The sequence below is a fragment of the Nomascus leucogenys genome, chromosome 1a (genome assembly GCF_006542625.1).
Source record: "Nomascus leucogenys isolate Asia chromosome 1a, Asia_NLE_v1, whole genome shotgun sequence".
In the NCBI taxonomy this organism is placed as follows: domain Eukaryota; kingdom Metazoa; phylum Chordata; class Mammalia; order Primates; family Hylobatidae; genus Nomascus; species Nomascus leucogenys.
This window is the reverse complement of record NC_044381.1, coordinates 34,438,799-34,462,184: the sequence shown is the minus strand read 5'-3', so window position 1 is coordinate 34,462,184 and position 23,386 is coordinate 34,438,799. Positions and strand designations below refer to the sequence as shown.

The window sequence follows — 23,386 nt, the reverse complement described above, 5'->3', positions numbered from 1 at the left end:
TAGATTTTTATTTCTATCAATCATAATTATAGTTGTCACTATTTTGATAAGGCTATGTCATAACTTACCAAAGGAAAGAGACAAGTTAACAAATACTTTAAGAAACCACTAATATCTAGACTTGACTTTTAAAATTAAAAGCCTCACCCATTTACTCATTTCAGAGGGTCAAAAGATAATAATCACAGAAGGATGGTCAACACAAGCACTATCCTTTTCTAAGGTGCTTTCTCCATTTCACGACTCCATTCACTTAACAACATTTCCTTCTCTACTATTACTTTACAAACAAGTATCTCCTACATGCCAGACATCATACAATGTCCTTTACATACATTATATCTCAATCTCACAATCTTGCAGAATTATTATTCCCACTTTTAGAAAAACTGATACTCAAAAAGATAAAGAAATTTGCCTACTATCACAACAGCTAAAAAGAGAGGGAGCTAGGAATGAAGCAGGTCTTTCCAGCTTCAAAGTCACTCTACCTTCTAGTACTCTCAGTTACCCCAGAAATCCAGACCATAGAACTACTTCCATAATTGATCAACTCTCCCTGAAAGGGAAATACATTGCACACCTAGCCTTCTGGGGAAAGAATCCACACAACAAACATATGTTTGAAGCATCCACAAATATTTTAATCCAACAGTATCTTCCATTAACAGTTTACAAACATGTGTATTATCTCTTTAAATCATCACAGCAACTCTGAACATGAAGTAGGAATTACATTATCCCTATTTTATAAATGAAAAAAAAAAACTTTGCAGTCTCTGGCATACAGTAAAAGGGAGAATATTTATTAAATGAATAAGATTCAAATAAGCTAAGTGACATGTCCAAATTAATGGCGGAACAGAATTCAAACCCTGATCTCCTTTAATTCTAAAACCAATGGACTATACAACAAAACACGACTCCCTCCATAAGCTCTTTTCAAAATAATAGAACAAATTTATGTATAACACTAATTAAAATACAGTTATAAAACAGAGCTAAGCTGATAACTTATTCACTTAACAGTCACATTTTTAAGCTGTTTTTGTTGGCATAATGACAATGTAATTATTAGGATAAGAAGACCACAGACCACAGGGGCTGGAAGCTGGTCATGTGAACTCATTACATCAGTGCACACAATTTTAATGCCACTGGACAGACAACTTGAAAGTTTCAAAAAAAGATATCTATTTAGTCATTCATTCATTCACTCAGTCCCTCATCTTAACATTTACTGGGCACCTATTATGTGGCAAAAACCAGGAGAATTTAGGTTCTTATAATGCACTACAGACACATTCAGTCTCATTAGTTACCCCAGAACTAAGCAGCAGAGGTCTTTATCTCTATCTGATATGTGAGAAAATGGAAACTCAGAAAGGTTAAATACCTTTTTGAAGTTACGTGGTCAAGCTAGGAGTTATTTCCAAGTGGTAGAATACATCTACGCATGTGGTATCTTTTCTTTCTATATTTCTATGAACCAGTAGTCTACTACCCTACATCAGGATTAAACAAAAAGAGCCCAATCTTACATTGTTCAAAATATACACATTACTATTAAAAATCCACACGCATATGCACAGAACAAAACTGAAAGGAAATACACTAAAATGTTATCAGTGGTTAGTGTATGCATTTTTTTCTTCATTATGCTTTTCTGTACCATGAAAGTGTTATCACTTTCAGGAATCAAAAAACACGTCAGGAAATCTTTTGGTTTAACATTTTAAGTTACTACAACAGTATTTTTCACATTGCAAGTTGGGACCCCTCCTGTAACAGAGAGAATCAGAACAACCAAGGCTACTCCCAACAGAGGCAAATGGGGCAAGGCTGAAGAGATCAATAATATCATCCACCCAGTTAGGAAGTTCTTCCCTACTGAGTCAGATCAGCAATTTTTAAAAAATAAAGCACAGAATAGAAAAAGAAAAACAATTATCAGTAAACAACATACATAGTAAGTACAGTTTTGCAAAATATGTTTTAGCTAAACGACTTCATCTTCTAATATGCTGTATCTTATTCACTATATGACAATCACGCTGCTCTCCTTGCTATTTCTTGAATATGCCTGGGACACTCCCACATTAGGGGCTTTGCACTGACTAATGGCCCTGCCTGGAAGGCTCTTCCTCCAGGAAATCCAAATGACTAACTCCCTCACTTGCTTCAAGGCTCACCTGTCCAGTGATGCTTACAAACTACAACTCCCCTAATACACTCCTGATCCTCCTCATGTAAGCCCTTCCTTTTCTTTTTCCACAGTACTTAAATTGTTATTAAGCACTTACTCTATAATAAGGCATTGTACAAGAAACTGAGATCTAAGAATGAGAAAAGGGGATACCTTTCACCACTTTTTGTTCCATAAAATCATAATAGTAGCATGGAATAACACCACCACTTAGGAGTCAGACATAATACCAATATTATTCCTCAGAATTTAATAGGAAAATAGAGATGTTAAGAAGAAACAAGAGTGGTGCGTAGCAGATCCAAGATTTGGGCCCAAATCCCTGATCCCTAAACTAAACATTCTTCTAAAAGTTTTCTCTTTAGTCTATATACATTCAAGTGATCATTAAGGGAAACAAATACTTCAAATCTTCCAGAAGATATCCTAAAACCAGAGTACAGGTACAAATAAACAAACTGGATGATTTCTGAAACAAATAAGAATACATGCTTTAAAAACGTAGCACAGTCTTTATATTAGTCCCCTTTATCCAACCATGATCTGAAAACATTAAATGGAAAATTCCAGAAATAAACACTTTATAAGTTTTAAATTGCATGCAGTTCTAAGTAGTGTGATGAAATCTCATACCATCTTGCTTCAAATTATGTGGGATGTGAATCATCCTTTTGTCCAGCACATCCCCACTGTAGACACAACCCACCCCTTATCAACTGTAGTGGTACTGGAATCACAATACTTGTGTTCAAGAAACCCTTACTTTACTTAATAATGGCTCCAAAGCACAAGAGTAGTGATGCTGGCAATTAACATATGCCAAAGACAGGCCAGGCGTGGTGGCTCATGCCTGTAATCCCAGCACTTTGGGAGGCCGAGGCAGGTGGATCACCTTAGGTCAGGAGTTCGAGACCAGCCAAGCCAGCATGGCAAAAACCCAACTCTACTAAAAATACAAAAATTAGCTGGGTGTAGTGGCAGGTGTCTGCAATCCCAGCTACTCAGGAGGCTGAGGCAGAAGAATCACTTGAACCCAGGAGGCACAGGTTGCAGTGAACCAATATCATGCCACTGCACTCCAGCCTGGGTGACAGAGTGAGACTCCATCTCAAAAAAAAAAAAAAAAAAAAAGATATGCCAAAGAGAAGCCATAAAGCACTTCCTTAAGTGAAAAGATGAAAGCTCTTGACTTTATATGGAAAGAAAATAAATCACATGCTGAGGTGGCTAAGATCTAGATTAAGAATAAATCTTCTATAAAGAAACTGTGAACAGTATATTTTATTATTAGTTACTATTGTTGATCTCTTACTGTGGCTAATTTATAAAGGAAACTTTATCATAGGTGTGCATGTATAAGAAAAAACATAGTATATATAGGGTTCAGTATAATCCACAATTTCAGGCAGACACTGAGCATCTTGGAACATTATCTCCTGTGGATAAGATGTGACTACTGTAACTCTAAAGCAAAATTAGGGTCTCTGAAACTGTTCATTTCATTCAAAGGTTAAACTAACAAAGAACTAAGTATTTTACAACATTGTAATACTTTTGTTGTTAGCACACTACAAGACTTCCTGTGAGGAAATAATATCCACTCCTACAGTAAAAATTCCTGCTATTTAGAAAGTTTGAGGAATGAGTCCATTTGAGTAGCTGTTTTCTAAGAAATCATTTTGACTAGCAAAAAAAAAAAAAAAAAGTAGCTATTCTTTATTCTCAGCCCTTTCAGAGGTAAAATCATTACAGAAGTGTAAGCTTATCACTGGCTAGCTGACATTTTACTGTACTGGGCAGAACTCCAGTAATAAGTCAAAGGAACTGAAGATGTGCAGGTTTCTTCTCTCAAGGTAATGCCAAATGACAATACATATCTTACACTTGCAGCTGTTCTGTAAGCAAAGAGATAGACTTTAATGATGTGTTGGTAATTTTTAAAAGCCAGCATTTCCCCCTACATTATTTAAAACTTCAAATACAACAAAACAGGCCTGGTGCAGTGGCTCACGCCTGTAATCCTAACACTTTGGGAGGCTGAGGTAGGTGGATCACCTGAGGTCAGGAGTTTGAGACCAGCCTGGCCAACATGGTGAAACCCTGTCTCTACTAAAAATACAAAAATTAGCTGGGCATGGTGGCAGGCACCTGTAATCCCAGCTACCCGGGAGGCTGAGGCAGGAGAATCACTAGAACCCAGGAGGTGGAGGCGGCAGTGAGCCGAGATCACGCCACTGCATTCCAGCCTGGGCAACGGAGTGAGACTCTGTTTCAAAAAAAAGAAAAATACAACAAAACAGCTAAAGGGCAGGCTTGTAAATATGAGTGCATGTTGTCTATAGGACAAGAAATTTTAACTCTAACATTTTATTTTGTAGATGCATTCATAATCTATATTCCTAATGACCTTTTTTATAATTTTTAAAAATTTATTTTTCCCAGAAGGATGTCAAACATGACCTAACAACCTTTTTCTAAAATCTCTTAAATCCATTCACCAAAGGTCCCACTACTAGGCTATAATAAGGAAGAAATGGAAAAAGTATTGGCATTCTACTATTCAGCCTATGGTTTTCTTTAGCTCAAATACTACTACAATGTTTTTCTGAGATGGTTTTCTTCTGCTTTTTTGTTGCTTTTCTCTACTATATTAGTAATGTTCGTGTCTACAAATTCAGGTGACTTAAAATTAGAGTCCAATATAATGCTCAAAGTTCTACATAATGATGAAATCTCAGGTTTGTAGGAATTGCAGAGATGAATGTGGTGACCACAATATCACCAAGGATTCCCAAAGCAGTTAGAATTTGATTTCAATCTTTGCAAGGACAGACCCAAGACTCACAGCATTACAGAAGGGACTTCTCCAAAGTGGCATTTTATTCCTCTCCCCTCTTGAATGGACTTATCTGAAGGCTAGTTAGAATCCACTAAAGATCATGATTTTTATTTTTGCTAAGTTAATGACAAACTGTTTTAATGAAGTTGGCCAAAGGGTTTGCCAGCTTCTTTAGGGCCAATTCTGACATTTGACCACGTCAGCCTACCAGACAACAAGATTTCTTAAAAATAAAACAATAAAAAACAAGTATTCAATTGACAGAAAAGATTTACTATGTTATTGAGAGGCACAGCCCTTTTTCTTCATTCCATTCAGGATTGAAAATAAGCTGATCCATTTAACTATTCAAAGCAATATTCAAATTCATCTTTTTCCAAGACTACTCTGATTCCTCCACTGAGAAATAATTTGTTTCTTCCAAACATCCATGGCAGTACTTCTCAAACTTTTATGAGCATATGAATCATCTGGGTATAAGTTCTTAAAGTGCAGGTTCTGATTCAGTAGGTCTGGGGTGAGGTGATCTAAAAGGTCTCATATGATGCTGATGCCTGGGCTCACAACCACACTTCTGAGTAGCAAGATCTATAACCCACTTCTACAAACACCTTTGGCATCCATTACTTTCCTTTTGGTATTCTAATTATTTACGTATATATCTTCTCTCCTCATCTGAATTACTAATTTCTTGAAGGCATGATATGCATCTCAATGATCTTTTTCTCCTCCACAGCAGATTGCAAATAGACTTTCAAATGATAGGCAGAAAAGAAAAATAATAACAAAGATACAGATTAAGTTTCTGCAGCCTGGGCCATAGATGAGTTCCTCTCTATGGAATCAAAGTTAGGCTAAAAATCAATAAATGTTGCAAAAAGTCAAACTGTTTTTAATCACTCCCTTGATTAGAAGAAATAGAGTACAGCAAGAGTCAATATCAGAAAAGCTGTGACAAAAGCAAGCTAAGCATGCCCCGTACACACTTGCAACATGCTGACAAGCTAGCAGATTTTTAAAGGAACTATCCAATCAAATAATAAGTCTATAATCAGTAGGAGCTAAAGGAATACCCTTTTGTAGTCTATCTTGAAAATAAGATAGACTAAACAGAGAATCACTGAATCATCAAATCCATGCGCTTACCTTATAGAAAAGAAAAATAAGTAATTTAACCAAGGTTATGATGGTTAAGTAAATGGAAGAGTTGGAACTTATATAGATGCCATGACATCTACTTTTGCATTACACTGCCTTTTGAATGGAGACTAATGAAGAGACAAAAGAATAATACCTTCCACTGTTCATAAACTCTAGCTTGTGAGTACATTTATTCTGAATTACTGGAAGAAGAGTAAGCCATTTTTTGAAAAGAAGACACATAACAAGAACCCATAATACAAACATGCACACAAAAAAACAAATTATCAATAAATATGAAAAAAATTCAACTTCGGTTGTAATCAAAGAAATGTAAATTTAAATTGTGATACCATTTTTGGTCTAGTAAATTGGCACAGATTACAAAAACACCCACTATTGATGACAGTATGAGGAAGTGGGCATAGTCACACACTGTTAGGAATACACATTGGTACAAATTTTCAGTAGGGCAATTTAGTACAACATATCAGAAATTCTAAATATAAGACACACCATATAACCAAAAAAATATAATTCTAGAAAAGTATCCTGAGGATGTATCTGAACATTTGCAGTGAACATCATTGTATGCATACCTTTTGTACATTTTTTATAACTGTGAAAAACTGGAAATAACCAGTAACCAAAATGTCTTAACAAATAATGAAGTAAGATATAGTATATTTAAAGGTTGAGCTTCTATAACGCTATTAAAAATTACAGTATACAGTTTAGAAAAAGTTTTCAATAACTGTAAGCAATTAAACATCTCCAAGGGTTTTTACAAATTTTAACCTATCAGACATATGACTGAATTCACACATGGCTGTATATTTCAGTGCTTCTCAACCCCGTGAGCATAATCACAGAATCAACTAAGGATATAAAGGGTTAAGAACTCTGTGTGGGCTGGGCACAGTGGCTCAGGCCTATAATACCAGAACTTTGGGAGGCCAAAGCGGGTGGATCGCTTGAGCCCAGGAGTTTGAGACCAGCCTGGGCAACATGGCAAAAGCCCATCTCTACTAAAAATACAAAAATGAGCTGGGTGTGGTGGCTTGTGCCTGTAGTCCCAGCTACTTGGGAGGCTAAGGTGGGAGCATCACGTGACCTGGGAGGTTGAGGCTACAGTGAGCCAAGATCAGGCCACTGCACTACAGCCTGGGCTACACAGCAAGACCCTGTCTGAGGAAAAGAAAAAAAAAGAACTCTGTGTGTGTCTGTGTCTGCACAGTCTAGAAATAGAAGACCAACAATTCTACAGAAAACCAGGCTAGACAGGAAGACAGTTCACACAAAAAGAAATGCAAATGACTTTTACACCTAAGAAGCTTGATCACACTCATATTAAAGACAGGCAAATTAAAATACATTGAGATACCATTTCTCACCCATCAGACTGACAAATACCCAATAATTTTACATTATACCTTTTTAATCAAGGCTACAGGGAAACTATTACATTGTTGGTGAGGTCATAAAATGGCACAACCCCTATACGGAGACTAATTTCAAATATATAGCAATACCTACAAAGCTACATATACATTTACCTTTTGCCCTAGCAGCTTCAAGTACAGAAATCTATCTCAAAGATACACTATCGAAATTACGTAAGAACAAGCTATTGTTTGCAGAGCTATTCGTAATTGCGAAAGAATGGTAAAAACAGTGAATTGGTATCTATCCAGTGAAGCAGAAGCAGTTAAAAAGAAATAGGCAAAATTTCTATCCCCACCTCTAGAATAAAATTTTAAGTTTAAAAAAAGGTGGGGGAAAAGTGTGACTAATAAGCTACAATTTAACCCAAGTGGAGGGAGAAACAAATATATGCCAAAATAAATACAAACAGCTTGTACATTTAAAAAAGGAAGAAAGGAACATAAAATTGAAAAAGTTTTTTAAAAAGTATTCCAGGCCAGGCGTGGTGACTCACGCCTGTAATCCCAACACTTTGGGAGGCCAAGGCGGGCAGATCACCTCAGGTCAGGAGTTTGAGACCAGCCTGGCCAACATGGTGAAACCCCATCTCTACTAAAAATACAAAAATTAGCCAGGCACAGTGGCAGGCACCTGTAATCCCAGCTACTGGGGAGGCTGAGGCAGGAGAATCACTTGAACCCAGGAGGCAGAGGTTGCAATGAGTCAAGATGGCGCCACTGCACTGCAGCCTGGGCGACACAGTGAGACTCCATCTCAAAAAAAAATTAAAAAAAAATTTTCCTAGGTCTGGCACAGTGGCTCATTCCTATAATCCTAGCACTTCGGAAGGCAGGCGGATCAGTTGAGCCAGGAGTTCAAGACCAGCCTGGGTAATATAGTGAGACCCTTGTCTCTACAAAAACTAAAAAAAATTAGCCAGGTGTGGTAGCACACACCTGTAGTCCCAGAGTCCCAGCTACTCAGGAGGCTGAAGTGAAAGGATTGCTTCAGCCTCAGAGGTTGAGGCTACACTGAGCTGTGATCACTGCACTCTAGCCTGAGTGACAGAGCTAGACTCTGCCTCAAGAAAAAAAAAAAAAGTGTTATTTTATTAGGAGGGAGATAAGACAGTAAAAGAGACAAACAAATTAGACTTATCCAAATATAGTTAGCTTTATAGATATAGTTTTGGAAGAGATTTTATATAATTATAAAATAAAAGGTAAATTTTTTAAAACTAGAAATTGAAAGATAAATGAAACAAATGAACCTAACAATATATATGCAGCTGGTGGTTAGGACCACGTAAATTGAATTATAAATGTACAGGAAACACAAGGAACAGAGAAACATAAAATCCCACCACAAGGACGCAATCAGCAATATCCAGAATGTGGCAAATGCTACAGGACAGAGGATCAGTTTCCTAAACAAATTACAAGGAAAACGATGAGATGGAGAGAGAACCTAGGGATTTAAAAAATTTTTATAAGCGACATATGAACCAAGTGGAATAGATGTACTTTATATAGCCCTTGCTTTGAACAATGGTTTTTTTTTAAAAAAAAAAAAAAAAAAAAAAAAGGGAAGCAATCAGGAAAACCCAAACACTGACCAGATATTTGATGATATGAAGGAATTTATGTCAATTTTTCCAGATGTGATAATGGTACTGTGGTTTTGTTTAATTTTTACCTTTCAGAGGGACATACTTTAGTATGTCACCTGGGAAATTTTTTTTTAAACTAATTTCTGGGGCCCACAGATATAACTGACCTGGTATAGGGCCCCAATATCATTTTATTAAAACTGACACAGATGATTCTAATGAGCAGCCAGGCTTCGTAAACTATTGATCTAGGGCAAGTTAAATCAACAAAATAAATAAACCTCACCTAGTTAGTAATCAAACTGCATGCCTCCAAAAGCACTCTTCCTGAATACTGGAATCTGCATATATCATTAACATTAAAGGATAAAACTGACATCTCTGAATTCTACTGTGCTTATTTTTAAGGTACTTGTAACGATTAAATAAATGTTTACTTAGCTCTCAAATTTACATAGCTTCCTAAACTAAGCAAACTTTTCTTGGCTTCCTATACATATTGAACAAACCAAGAACAACAGTGGCAAAACCCTTAAGTGTTCATGTGCGGGACAATTAACGACTAGTAACAACTATGATCTATAAACATACTTATCAAGAGATTAATGAGAACACATCTTCAATAAAACAAATGGACTGGAGTGCTACAAATCTGAACTACAGAAGAGGGTACTTAGGGTACATGAGACAACTTCTTTCCAATTTAGTCTTATTTCTCTTATCTCGCCTTTTCAAAACTTGAACACAACCAATGCAAGAAAAACAGGCAAGATTTCTATCCCCCTTACTGATCATTTTCCCAGCGGAAAACCCTGAATAAACCCACCTTAGATAGGAAGATTAAGCAGAAAAGGGCTAATTAAATCTATCTATCTAAATATATGTAAATAAAAACCTATATAGATGCAAATATATATATATAATATATATATAAAAGCTCAGGAAAAAAAGTTATCACATCGAGCTTTTGTGTTTAGTTAGCCATCCAGAAAGGCTTTGTGGCAGAGTGATATATTCCAAAATGCTTTGAGATCAGGGAAAAGACAGCTACTTGCCTCCAGAAGTTTGGGATTATGTTTCAACTGTTATCTTATATGAACACTACTAAATTTGAACAGGTCTAGTTCTTTAGGGTTGAGGTACAAAGTGCCTGAAGAAAATTATCATAGTAAGAGAATATATAGCTTTTTAGAGGAGGCCATTTAAGGAAAAAATGATGACCTCAGCTAAATGGGAACTTGGCTTTTCTATATCTGTATGTAAGAAGGAATAAACTTAAGGTCTGAGAGAGAAAGTTGGAAGAGTAGAAAAAAAGTACACCAGGGAACAAAGAGTACAAATTATTAGACAGCGAGAATACTGAGTAAGCAGGTTCCACTAGTAGGATAGAATTACCAATTAAGTAAGCAACTCAAAGTTGTGATTAGACAGGATGGATGTTTTATAAATATTTGCTAACTAGCAAATGAGTATTAAAACTAGGTAAACACTGTATTCCAATTAAATCTAGTTTGACTTATAATTCTAGTTTAAATCTTTTCTGGGGCTTTATTTTTCAGCCTTTTCATATCTACAGGTATTCTCTAACATATTTTCCAGATTTTTATGCCTTTACATTTGCTTAGAAAGATAATTATACAAAATGCTTAGATTTTAGTTAAATCTAGATTCTATTTGGGAAAAAACTCATATTTAACAAGATTAGGTTTTTCTATAAAAAGCATGAGTTATTCCAAAATAAATTATTTCTTCTTCATAACTTAGTTTTACAACCAAACCATACCATTTGAGGAAAGTGCATCTGATATAGTTTGCCTGTTCAGTGTCTCAACTTTTCTTTCCAATGTCTTAAAATTTTTGCCCTTTTTTTTTGATTTCCTAAAAGTGCACACAATTCATAACTCAAGCCATTTTGTGGATAAGAAAAAGATTAGTATCCAGGCTTCTTAAGGAGAGAGTGGTCTCTAATAATGGTATTATTCTAACACTTCTAGAAGGAAAAATGTATCACAGTGTATAATGAAATCACCAAGAAACGGCACTATACAGAATATTTTCCTCGATACAGAAGTCATTCACTATTGTATACTTATAAGAAGTGGCAATAAGGCACTCTATCATTTAATATTACAATGTTTATACACAACTTTTTGTTCTCAAAAGTACTTTGACATGCCATTTAGTTCTTTACAGTGCTTTTTCTGAAAAAGTCCAAGTGACAAAAGAAAAGAAAGAACTATTTCAAACACAAATGTTAAACATTTAATGGGATATGGCGGAATAAGCACTGCAAGTCAAGAGACCTGTTTCTAATCCCAGCTCTGCCTGTAACTAGCTGTGTGACTTCATATGCGTCACTAAATTGTTTCTTAAATTGTAAAGAAAGTAGTTCTTAATGTTTAAATCTGAATTTCTAAAAATCTACTACAATTAAGGTATTTTCAAATATTACATTATAATAACAGCCCAATTAAATATCAGTCATTTTGCCATACGTGTTTAGTCCTTCGCTTTTGTCTCAATTTGACCTGAATGCCTGGATCAGTTAGTCTGCACACTCAAGACGTACTCTGGAGCAAGAGGGACTAGGGAAAGATTCTTTTAAGATGGGATGATGCTGAGCAGGTTAGGCAGTTAGGAATGAATGCATATTCAAATAAGGCGCAATGAAGAAGAAATCTGCTTCCATGGAGAAATACGTTGCAACAAGATTTGAGTGAGGCCTTGAGCTGAGATTGTCAGGTAACCACACCTTCCACCCTTCAAACTCTATTCTCCCAGTGGAATCCAAACCAGTCTCCAGTTCCGGGTTCCCAACCAATCGCATCAAGCCACAACAGAGGGATCTGCCAACCCGGGCACCGCTTCAGGGATCTAGACAGAGTGAGATTCACACAACCCCAGCACCTGTCGACCTCACACTCTTCCCAGATGGAGAGGGTGGGAAGGAACGCTAGGTCTATGCTTGGTCTTTTCCGATTCAAGCTAACACCAGGTCCACTAGCCCTCGAAACTGAAACCCCCGGACTTCGGGGAGAAGGGGAAGCTCCTACGCCGTAACCCTCCTACGTATCACTCCCTCAAGGCTAATTCTCCCATTCTCCCCCGACCCTGGTTTCTCAGGCCTCGGGGACTCCGCGCCTGGAAGCCGACAGGCGAGAGTGAAGGCAGCGGGGGAAGGTGCACTCCAAAACACTGGAGGAAAAAACGGGAAAGCAGGGGCAGGGGTAGCAGTGTTCCCCCTGGGCGAGGGCCAGAGGCCGTTCGTGCGTCTGTCGATGGGTCTGTCATTCCCTCACTCACCAGGAGCAGAAGGGAGCATCTGAGGTCGGGTAAGGATAGGAAGACGGCAGGATGCATGGTAACGCTGGGGTCCGCGGCAGGGACAGGCGCTGGCGGCTGGGACTGGGCTTGGTTGGGTTGGGTTAGGAAAGGGCTGGGCTCCGGGAGCCGGCGGCAGCGGAGGATTCTCCAGGCAGCTGCACCTCGTCCTCTCGACCAGGGCTCCAGCGGCGAACACCCGGGACAACTTCCAGAGAGGCCTCTCACACCCTCACTTCCGGGTCCTGCCCACCTCGGTGCGCTTCGGGAAATGTAGTCCTGGACTAGCCTCATTCCGCACGTCGTCCGTCATCTAGAACTTCCTTTCCCATTGGGCTCTCGGCCCAGGTCCACCGAGTCTTCTACGCGCGGGGTCCTGTGGGATAGAAGGGCGGAGGGCGGGTGTACGCGGTGCTTCAGAGGATGGGAACTACAATTCCCAGAAGGATGTGCGGCCGAAAGCCTCGGGCGGCCTTTTGAGGGGCTCCGCTAGCTTCAGCGCCGTGGGGTCTGACCTGGCTGGGTATAGTGTCCCAGCTCGGCAGGAGGGGCGGCCCGGTCCGGGTCGCGCCTCCTGGAGCCGCCCCCGGGACGTCAGTCCTGGAGGAGGCGAGGGTGAGTAGGAGGGGGCCTGGCTGGGGAGGCTCGGATCATTCGGTCCGCACCGCCTTCGCCCCTGCCGCAGACTCACGGCCTTCCTGGCCTAGGCTGTGGCCTGAGCCTCAATCATTGGCCTCCTCGCCCGCTGCCTCTTCTTTCTTCTCTAATTCCTGCATTATAAAATCAGAGCCACCACTCGGGGCCTCAGTTGAATGAGTCAATGACTTATCCCTAATTGTCTCTGAGGGCTCCTGTAAGGAGTAGATGTGGTACGGGATGGCATAGCACGTCGTAAACTGGAAAACTGCCTGAGTGATTGCTGCTAAGGCGTGGATCGCTCCTCCAGTATAATTACGAAATTTCTTAGCAAAGCAGTCGAAGATCTTAACTTGGCCCCAGGTAGCTCTGCGGCTTCTTCTGCACTCAATGAGGTCCAGGAGCCCACGCGATCTCTGCTTAGTACCCAGGAGGCACATTGTGCTTTTGTGGTTCTCCCTGCTCCCGCCTTTGCTTCAGCTTTCCTGCTGCCTGGAATGGCCTTACCCCGTTCTCTCTCTGGAATGCTGTCTTAAATGTCACTATCTCTGAGAACTTCCCGAACAACCAACCCTTTAGTCCTAATCAGAATTACTCTTCCTATGAGTGTGACTGCAGTACCTCTAGTTTTGTACGGTTATAATTATGAGAGCATTTATTACACGGGCTTGTATAATTAGGCAAGGATGATGACACCTTTGCATTTTATAGCACTTTAACAAAGTGGTTTTGATTTTTTTTCTGTAAAAAATGATTTTTTTTAAAAGGAGCAAAAAATACATTTTTTCTTAAGAAAAAAAGAGCTCTAGATAATGGCTTTCTCGGGGTGACAAAATTAGACAGTGGCAGAGCCAATACTCTTACCAAGACTGCCTAACTCCTATACTAGTGCTCCTGTCTCTTGTCCACGCCCCTGACAGAGCCCAAAGATAGTTGAAATGGGAAATTTTAAAAGAGCAGAGACTTGTAAGTATGAACTCATTATTCCAGAAATTAAACTTTGATCCTGCTTACTTTTTGGACTTAGCACTTAGCCTGTGACCTTTCATCCAACAAACATCTACTGAGTACCGGCTATATACCTGTTACTGTGCTAAGTGCTAAGAATTATGAAGTAAAAAGTATATATATATATGTATTATATATATATATATACACACACACATATATATATAAAACAGAGATCACATTTTTGGTGTATTTTTCAAAGGGTATAAAGAACTTTTTTTGTGGTTCTGATGTGCCTAAAACTCTGATCACTTAGAATGAAAAATAACAAGGCCGGGCACGGTGGCTCACGCTTGTAATCCCAGCACTTTGGGAGGCCGAGGCGGGCGGATCACGAGGTCAGGAGATCGATACCACGGTGAAACCTCGTCTCTACTAAAAATACAAAAAAATTAGCCGGGCGTGGTGGCCGGCGTCTGTAGTCCCAGCTACTCGGAGAGGCTGAGGCAGGAGAATGGCGTGAACCCGGGAGGCGGAGCTTGCAGTGAGCCAAGATCGCGCTACTGCACTCCAGCCTGGGCGACAGAGCGAGACTCCGTCTCAAAAAAAAAAAAAAAAAAAAAAAAGAAAAATAACAGGTCTTAGAGTTTAGAACAGTGCCTAGCACATAGTTGTCACTCAGCTTGTTGAATGAACGAATGTGAACGTGGTCCACCCTTACTATTTTTTGCATTTTACAGAAACCCAGAAAGCTGACGTAGCCTAAGGACACACTGTTGATTATAAATGCAACTGGGCCTAGAACCCAAGTGCACTTATTCCCCTCCCATGTTTTCACCTCCACCTCTATTTTGTAGCTTCTCTCAAATAACCTTAAAATAATCCTGGATATGACAGTAGTTCTTCTGACATAACTGTTACACTCAGACATGACTGAAGTGTCTCACAACACCCTCTTCCTCCATATTTTCTGCCAGTACCTTAACTCAAATTGTCAGCAAAATAAAGACGTAAGGAGCTGTCCTTTACCATAATTAAGAAAGTATTAATATGTTCTCTCAAGGGCGGAATTTGAACCAATAATCCTTGTCGATGACAAGACAAATACCAGCTCATCCATTATAAATTTATCTTAGAAAACTCCCAGATCCCCAGGAGTAACAGCGATTGGCGTGACCTGCTTTTTGGTGAAATCAGAAAAGGACTTGCCTACCCTCATGGCAGCAATTAACTGGAGCTGGTTAACAGCTGCTCCCTTTAGATAAGTACATATGCTCAAGTTTACCATGATTCTGTGACTCCCTACATTTCTAACAGTTGTTACCTCTCTGGTCCTTGTAGGCATTCAGCTTTGGAAATTTCATAAAGCAGCTTAGGGGTTTAGAAAGGATGTTTAAGATCACTGATGCAACTATTCATCTTTCCTTCCCATCAGATGTTTGAATTCTTGCTGCAGTTCACCAGCCTCTGCTTTCTTAAACACTCTTGTGATAGGGATCTCACTATCTTCCTATGCAGCTGATACTTATTTTTTCTTTTTTATTTTTGAGACAGGGTCTCCCTCTGTTGCCCAGGGTGGAGTGCAGTGGCATGATCTTGGCTCACTGCAACCTCCATCCACCTCCCAAATTCAAGCAATTCTCCCACCTCAGCCTCCTGAGTAGCTAGGATTACAGGTGTGTGCCACCACAGCCCAGCTAATTTTTGTGTTTTTAGTAGGGATGGGGTTTCACCATATTGGTCAGGCTGCTCTCTCAAACTCCTGTCATACATTTTTAAAAGGTTCTTATAAGCTCAATGAGACTACCGGTCAGAACAAAATTGTCCTTATTGAAATATGGTTCATTTTATTGATATGATGTTCCAAGTAAGATCTTATGGTTAAGACCTCAATCTAGGTATATTTTCCTGGTGGACCAAGGAGAGAACAAACAAAAATTTCACTTTTTGTGGGAATGAGGGAAAGAACTAGGTACCTTTTAATTTAGTATTTAGCCAGGTGTGATGGCACATGCCTGAAGTCCCAGCAATTCAGGTGGCTGAGGAGGGAGGATCGCTTAACTCAGGAGTTTCAGGCTGTAGTGCGCTCTGCCATTTGGGTGTCCACTTTAAGTTTGGCATCAATATGGTGATCTCCCAGGAGTGGAAGACCACTAGGCTGCCTAAGAGGTAATGAACTGGTCCAGGTCAGAACTCCTATGTTGACCGTAGTGGGATTGCGCCTATGAATAGCCACTGCTCTCCAACCTAGGTAACACAGGAAGATCCCGTCTCTTTAAAAATAGTTTTTTTTTTTTTTTTTGAGACGGAGTCCCGCTCTGGAGTGCAGTGGCACAATCTCGGCTCACTGCAAGCTCCACCTCCCGGGTTCATGCCATTCTCCTGCCTCAGCCTCTCCAAGTAGCTGGGACTACAGGCGCCCGCCACCACGCCCGGCTAATTTTTTTGTATTTTTAGTAGAGACGGGGTTTCACCGTGGTCTCGATCTCCTGACCTCGTGATCCGCCTGCCTCGGCCTCCCAAAGTGCTGGGATTACAAGCGTGAGCCACCGCACCCGGCTTAAAAATAGTTTTTTAACTAATTTTTTTTTTTTCAGATGGAGTCTTGCTCTGTTGCCCAGGCTGGAGTGCAGTGGTGCGATCTCAGCTCACTGCAACCTCCACCTCCCAAATACAAGCAATTCTCCTGCCTCAGCCTCCTGAATAGTTGGGATTACGGGCACGCGCTGCCACGCCCAGCTAATTTTTGTATTTTTGGTAGAGACAGGGTTTCGCCATGTTGGCCACGCTGGTCTTGAACTCCTGACCTCAGGTGATCTGCCCGCCTTGGCCTCCCAAAGTGCTGGGATTACAGACGTGAGCCATCACACCCGGCCTTAACTAATTTTTTTATTTTTTTCTGAGTCAGGGTCTCAACCTGTCGCCCAGTCTGGAGTGCAATGGTGTGATCTCAGCTCACTGCAAACTCTGTTTCTCAGGTTCAAGTGAAACTCCCACCTCAGCCTCCCAAGTAGCTAGGATTACAGTGCATGCCATCATGCTCAGCTAACTTTTAAAAACTTTTGGTAGGCAGGGCATGGTGGCTCATGCCTGTAATCCCAGCACTTTGGGATGCCAAGGTGGGCAGATCACTTGAGATCAGGAGTTTGAGACCAGCCTGGCCAGCATGGTGAAACTCCATCTCTATTAAAAAATACAAAAATTAGCCGGGCATGGTGGCAGGTGCCTATAATCCCAGCTACTGAGGAGGCTGAGGCAGGAGAATTGCTTGAGCCCTGGAGGCAGAGGCTGCAATGAGCTGACATCGTATCACTGCACTGTAGCCTGGGTGACAGAGCAAGACCCTGTCTCGAAAAGACAAGAGGGGAGGAAAGGAGGAGGAGAGGAGGGGAGGAAAGGGGAGGAAAGGGGAGGCGAGGGGAGGGGAGGGGAGGGGAGGTAAGGGGAAGGGGAGGGGATGGGATTTGTAGAAATGAGGTCTCACTATATTGCCCAGGCTGGTCTCAAACTCCTGGGCTCAAGAAATTCTCCTGTCTTGGCCTCACAAAGTGCTGGGATTACAGGCATGAGTCACCATGCCCAGCCCTAATTAATTTTTTTTAAGTTTATTTAATGCTTAAATCCAGCTAATTCTGACTTCACAATTAAGTTTATGTTATACTATTTTTGTGGATCGGGCTCACTTTTATTCCCAATATCAATTCTAATGTTTAATATTATGTGGCATCATATTACTTGTATTAACTTAGATTATGTGGCATCATATTGCTTGTGTCACTGTAACCCTGAGCCCTGTGCCTAATGTTAAATATCGTCTTTGTGTTTTCCTCAGATAGTCCCTAAGAAGAGTCCTAGAAGCACCTACCCTCTCATTTTACAGATGAGCAGATGAGCAACTTGTACAAAGGTCACCTAATTTGCCACCTAATGCCAATTCTAGGACTAGGACTGTAGCTTTTTTTTCTTTTGAGACAGGTCTCACTAAGATAGACAGCCTCACTATCTTGCCCAGGCTGGTCTCAAACTTCTGGCCTCAAGCAATTCTCCTGTGTTGGCCTTCCAAAACACTAGGTTTACAGACATGTACCACTGCACCCAGCCAGGACTATAAATTTTTCTAATCCTAGTCAAGTATTTCTAGTAAGCCATATTTATAAAATACCCACTTGGAACTGATGAGACAGGTTTCAGAAATGTTTGCTGCATGCGCTCATTGTCTGAATCATTGTTTCAGGTTGCTCCGGTTGCTAAGAAGACTATGAACAAGTCAGAGAACCTGCTGTTTGCTGGTTCCTCATTAGCATCACAAGTCCATGCTGCTGCTGTTAATGGAGATAAGGGTGCTCTACAGAGGCTCATCGTAGGTAAGCAGTCCCCTTAAGCACAGGAACTTTAAAAGCAACTGTTTGTCCTGAGGAAGTTTGTTAACGTTAGTTTTAATTTGCAATGTACTCATAAATTTTAATGGAAATATGTTATTATTTATATTTTCTTCCAACACATGAACAAGGAAGAAATTAAGTCCTAAAACTTAAAAATATGGGTTAGGATTAGGTGAAAAGTACTTGAGAAATTTCTATGTATTTAGCACTAAATCTAGATAGATATTCCAAGGTACTAAGGGAATGAATTCATCTTTATGTTAAAAGATCTAGAATGAGACAGTGGATAATCTTTTAACATTTAATATATACCCAAAGTATTAAAGTTTACAAATGATTTAATTTTTAATGATTTAAAATTGATTCAATGTTTCCCCTGTGATTTGCATGTATAAGTGATATATAGAGAGGTCCAATGTAGGAGTTCTAGAGGAGAGAACAAAGAGAATAAAGAATGGCTAAGAATTTTCTAGAACTTTAGCTTCCTGCTAAAACAGAACAAAGATCCATCTTTCTATCACAAATCTAGATATTCACAAGTCCCAAATCCCGAAGAGAATAAAATAAAAATATATTATTTGTAGTCTTTATTCACACCAGTGTCTGGTGACATCATGATTGACAACTTGGGCTACAGAATAAATCCAAATTACTTCAACTTTAATACCTGTTCCTTCAGACTTTGTTTTTACCCTACATTTGCAGTTTCTCCAGGAACTTCTACTGGTGTACTGTAACCTCTGGCTAAACTAGAGGTTACTTCTATTTCCCAATAAGCCATGAATTTTGTCTCACTTTCACTGTATGTTCTGTTTCCCCACCTCTTTTCTGTCTGCTACTCTGTTAACTTTCTTCTGTGCTAAACAAACTCTTACTTATCTTTAAAGACAAAACTATTTTCTCACACACTCTGTGAAGATTTCTCTTCCTCTGCTTATCCTTACTTTACCTCAGCTATCTACATTCACTGGAACTTGACATTTACCACCACCTCCAAATCACTCAGACATGCTACCATTCAACTAAAACTCTTACTTTCAGCTCACTTACTGATGACAAACAATAGTTTTCCATGCTCACTGAGACCTCCAATCCACCAGCTTCTCTAGTTTTGACCATCAGTTTTCCTTCTGTCTTTTCCTTCCTCACTACTCAGCCTTGATTCTATGTCTGTTATTAAAATCCTTCTCTTGGAAAAATTCCCTTTATTTTTTTTTTTTTTGCCTTCTGTTGCACTTGACTGTTACAATCTCAACTCTGGATGTACAAAACGTATCTTGTTAAGCAGTTGAATCTAGCTGAAAGATTGATAGCACCCCAAATCCATGATTACCCACTTCAAATAGGCACTCAGCACTTACTACTCATCATACCACATTTTTTCTGTAATGAGTGTTTCATACCTCTCACTCTACCGAATCCTGTGACTGCCAGTTCCCCCTCCTTTCATTCTCTTTAATGCAGTAGGCTTACTAGAGGAAATGAAGACATTAAGTAGGAACGCCCTCATCTTTCAGTATGATATCTACAAATCTACCTCCATCTGTACCCATCTTCTCTCTTCATCTTCCTGCTAAAACAGAGCAAAGATCCATCTTTCTGTTAAAGGCCAGTTCTTCCACACATGCTCTGTATTCCATCCCCTCCTGTCTTCTCAGGGACATTGCTTCTTTTTTCCCCCTCTGATTACTATATCTTCAACCTTTCTTCTATGCTAAATTCTTTCCATCAACACTTAGACATGCTTAATTGTTTCCATTATTGAAAAATCCCATCTCTGTTTCTTCATCTCCCTTTAGGTATTGCCATTTTCAACTTTCCCTCATGACTGCATTAGTGCACAGGCTAAACTGCTACAACCATGACTTGAATAAGATAGAAGTATATTTCATTCTCATAATATTGCAATCCCAACTCTGGATGGACCAAACCTATCTTCCTGGCAACTACTAAGCAGTTGAACCCAGCTGTGTAATAGTACACAGTTATGTGGGCAGTCTAGGTTAGATAGATATCTCCATTTCACAAAACCATTTAGGTATGCTGCCAGGCCTTGGCTCTTCCATTCTCAACATGATGCTTCTATTTCTGGGTCAAAGGCAGATACGTTCATTATAGTCATAGCCCAGTCAGCAGGAAGGAGGAAGAGAGAGCACAGGGAAAGCAATTTGTCATTAAGGAGGTAGACTAGACTTAGACCACAAAGCCACACCTAGAACAGAAGAAGCTGAAAAAAAAAGTCTTGCCCTGGATGGTATCATGCCCAGCTAAAACTCATGGTGCCCAATTTCTAAAAAGAAGAATGAAAGAATGAATGGGGGGCAAATACTGCTGTCTGTCACCAAAACCAAGATTCTTGGGCCAGCTGTACCCATTGTCCCCACTTATTTACCTTAATTCACTCTTTTATTAAAACAAAATATACTTTCTTATTTTGAAGTATACATATATAGAAGTGCATACAACTTATATGTACAATTTAACAAATAAACATAAAGCAAACATCCACTTAAACCACCTAGGTTAAGGAAGAGCACATTGTCAGTAACCCCAGAAGCCCCTAATGCATCCTTCTCTCCCCACTAGAGTAATAGGCTATCTTGACTTTTATAGTAATCATTACATTGTGGTTTTACCAGCTACATATACATCCTTAAACACTTTAGTTAATTTTGCCATCTTTGACTTTTTGCTAAATGTTCCATGTTCACTTGAACTAAAAAATGTATGTATATTACACTTTTGTCATTTTCCTGCTCAAAACTCTTTCATTATTCCCATTGACTTGGAATAAAATTTGACAGGTTACTTGTATCTCTTTACCTGTCCATCCTCACGTTTTATCTCACGTGGTAAAACTTGCCTTCTTTCAGTGTCTCACACCTGCCAAGCCCTTTTTCATCTCAGGGCTTTTGCCTGAAATGCTGTTCTCCCCATTCTCTGTCTGAATAACTCTTAGTCATCCTTGAGATTTCAATTTTAAGGTCATTTCTTCAAAGAGGCCTGCTAACCATTCAGTCTCAATAAAATCTGTTCATTGTATTCCCTCTTGGCCCTCTGTAGTTTTTCTTCATAGAACTTGTTTCAGATTATCATTGTATATTTATGTGTATGACTATTTTAACATCTCTCTCCTCCATAAGCTAGTGGCCTTCATGAAAGTAGTCTGGGTCTGTTTAATTCATCACTAAATCCACAAAATCCAGCACAGTACTTGGCACATAGTAGGCACATAAGAAATATATTTGTTGAAGGAATGAATAAATATTATAATCATTCTTTAAGTATCTTTTCTCCCAAGTAGTCTATAATCATCTTGAGGGCCAGGACTAAAAATGAATTGAGTTGAATTAAATTGAATTGAGGAGCAGATTGAGACTAAATTCCATGAGAAAAAAAAATTTTAAGTCAGGATGTATCAAGAAAAAGTACCAAGTAAAATGAATTTATTAATGCTTTAATTAAAAATATAACCTTCAAAGAAAAAAGTGCAGTATGTTATAAATTAAAAACACTTATATTTTTATGGCTCATACAGATTAATTAATGTGTTATTATTAAAACTTGAAACCTTGAAAATCCCCAAAGAGAAAATCCTTAAAAACCAAAAAGCAATCATGATGTGAAGCCAGTATGTAGCTAATAAACTTACTTATAAATTGTTTTTCTGTTTTCTGTCATCTTGTCTGAGGAACTTCTTATTAATTACTGACTGAGGGTGCCACTCCTCATCTTTTAAGAATTGTGCCATTATGTTTTCTGTGTACCTTTGCTATGGAGTATTTTCAAGCATTTGTATATTTGTACAAAAATAATAACTGTTTCATCTTAAATTTCAATGTAATTTTTTTTCTATGCATATGAATGCCAGGTTGTAATTTCAATGTATTTTAAACATCTTTTTATGTATCACATATTTGATGATCTCTAAATATATGCTATTTCTCTTTTCTAAACTAGTGACATAGTACTACAGATGAATTTTTTTCTTGAATCTTTGTTCACCAACTGCTCAGTGAATTCATTCACTTTAGCATTTTCTGTTTTCCTCTCTCTGTTTCCATGGAGAAGTATGTCAGTGATGTGTTTGACTCCATGGAAACAGATGAGTGTCTCTTTCTACATACACAACGAATTAAATCGAACACTTTCTGTGCTGCCCATTGTCCTGGAGGAGGACTGAAGAGGCCTTCTCTGAATGAAACATCATTTCAGTAGCAATTCTTAGTGTTTAACCTAATACAGTGGATTAATGTTTTACCATAACTTACCTCTTCTAGATTCAGATGTATTAGGGCTTACTTCGGAGCCTTAAAAGTATAAACGTGCATAGTAAAATCTTTATATGCTATGGTTCTCATTTATAGATATTTAGCTTTTTCTCTTAACACCAAACTCAAATAATTTGAATGAATACTAGAAATGTAATTGAGAATAGAATTTAGTAGATTCATTTTAATACTATATAGTGTAGTATTGGTAGAAAAAAGTATACATTTTAGAGTCAGATAAACCTGAGTTTTAAATTCTGTTATTTATTAGTAGTAGTATCTTAGCTAAGCCATTTAATTTTTAAGCCTCAGTTTCCTCATCCATAAACTATAGATTATAATATTTCACTTGTGTGAAAGTTAAATGAAATAATGACAGTAAAATATCTAGCATGGTACTTGACACGTAGTAGACAATAAGTTAATATCCTATTACTGTTATTGTTATATCAGCTTAGACTAAAATAATCAAGTTTTTCATAGCTTCAGAAATGTCTCAAGATGAAAGAGCACTAAATGCAACAAAGATTAGTATTGTGGGTTTTTTGTGAAAACTAAACAAAATAATTTGTAAATATGCACGGTGTGTAATGATCAATGTTGTCATTA

At 38.9% G+C, this 23,386-nt stretch overlaps 2 protein-coding genes across 3 annotated transcripts in view; one reads left to right on the top strand and one right to left on the bottom strand.

Annotated features, from left to right (window-relative positions):
- Nucleotides 1–12,781, bottom strand: part of ERP44 (endoplasmic reticulum protein 44) — a 115,125-nt gene extending 102,344 nt beyond the window's left edge. For both annotated transcript variants that reach the window (XM_003260283.3, XM_030829547.1), the window contains exon 1: nucleotides 12,523–12,781. In XM_003260283.3, the coding sequence (XP_003260331.1) occupies nucleotides 12,523–12,579 (57 nt within the window). In that variant the 5' untranslated portion in view covers nucleotides 12,580–12,781. The remainder of the gene's footprint in view (nucleotides 1–12,522) is intronic.
- Nucleotides 12,782–12,923: 142 nt separating this feature from the next.
- The window catches only part of LOC115838587 (inversin-like), a 31,880-nt gene continuing 21,417 nt past the window's right edge, over nucleotides 12,924–23,386 (top strand). The window contains exons 1-2 of the mRNA XM_030829298.1: nucleotides 12,924–13,155; nucleotides 18,359–18,488. Of these exons, the coding sequence (XP_030685158.1) occupies nucleotides 18,383–18,488 (106 nt within the window). The 5' untranslated portion in view covers nucleotides 12,924–13,155; nucleotides 18,359–18,382. The remainder of the gene's footprint in view (nucleotides 13,156–18,358; nucleotides 18,489–23,386) is intronic.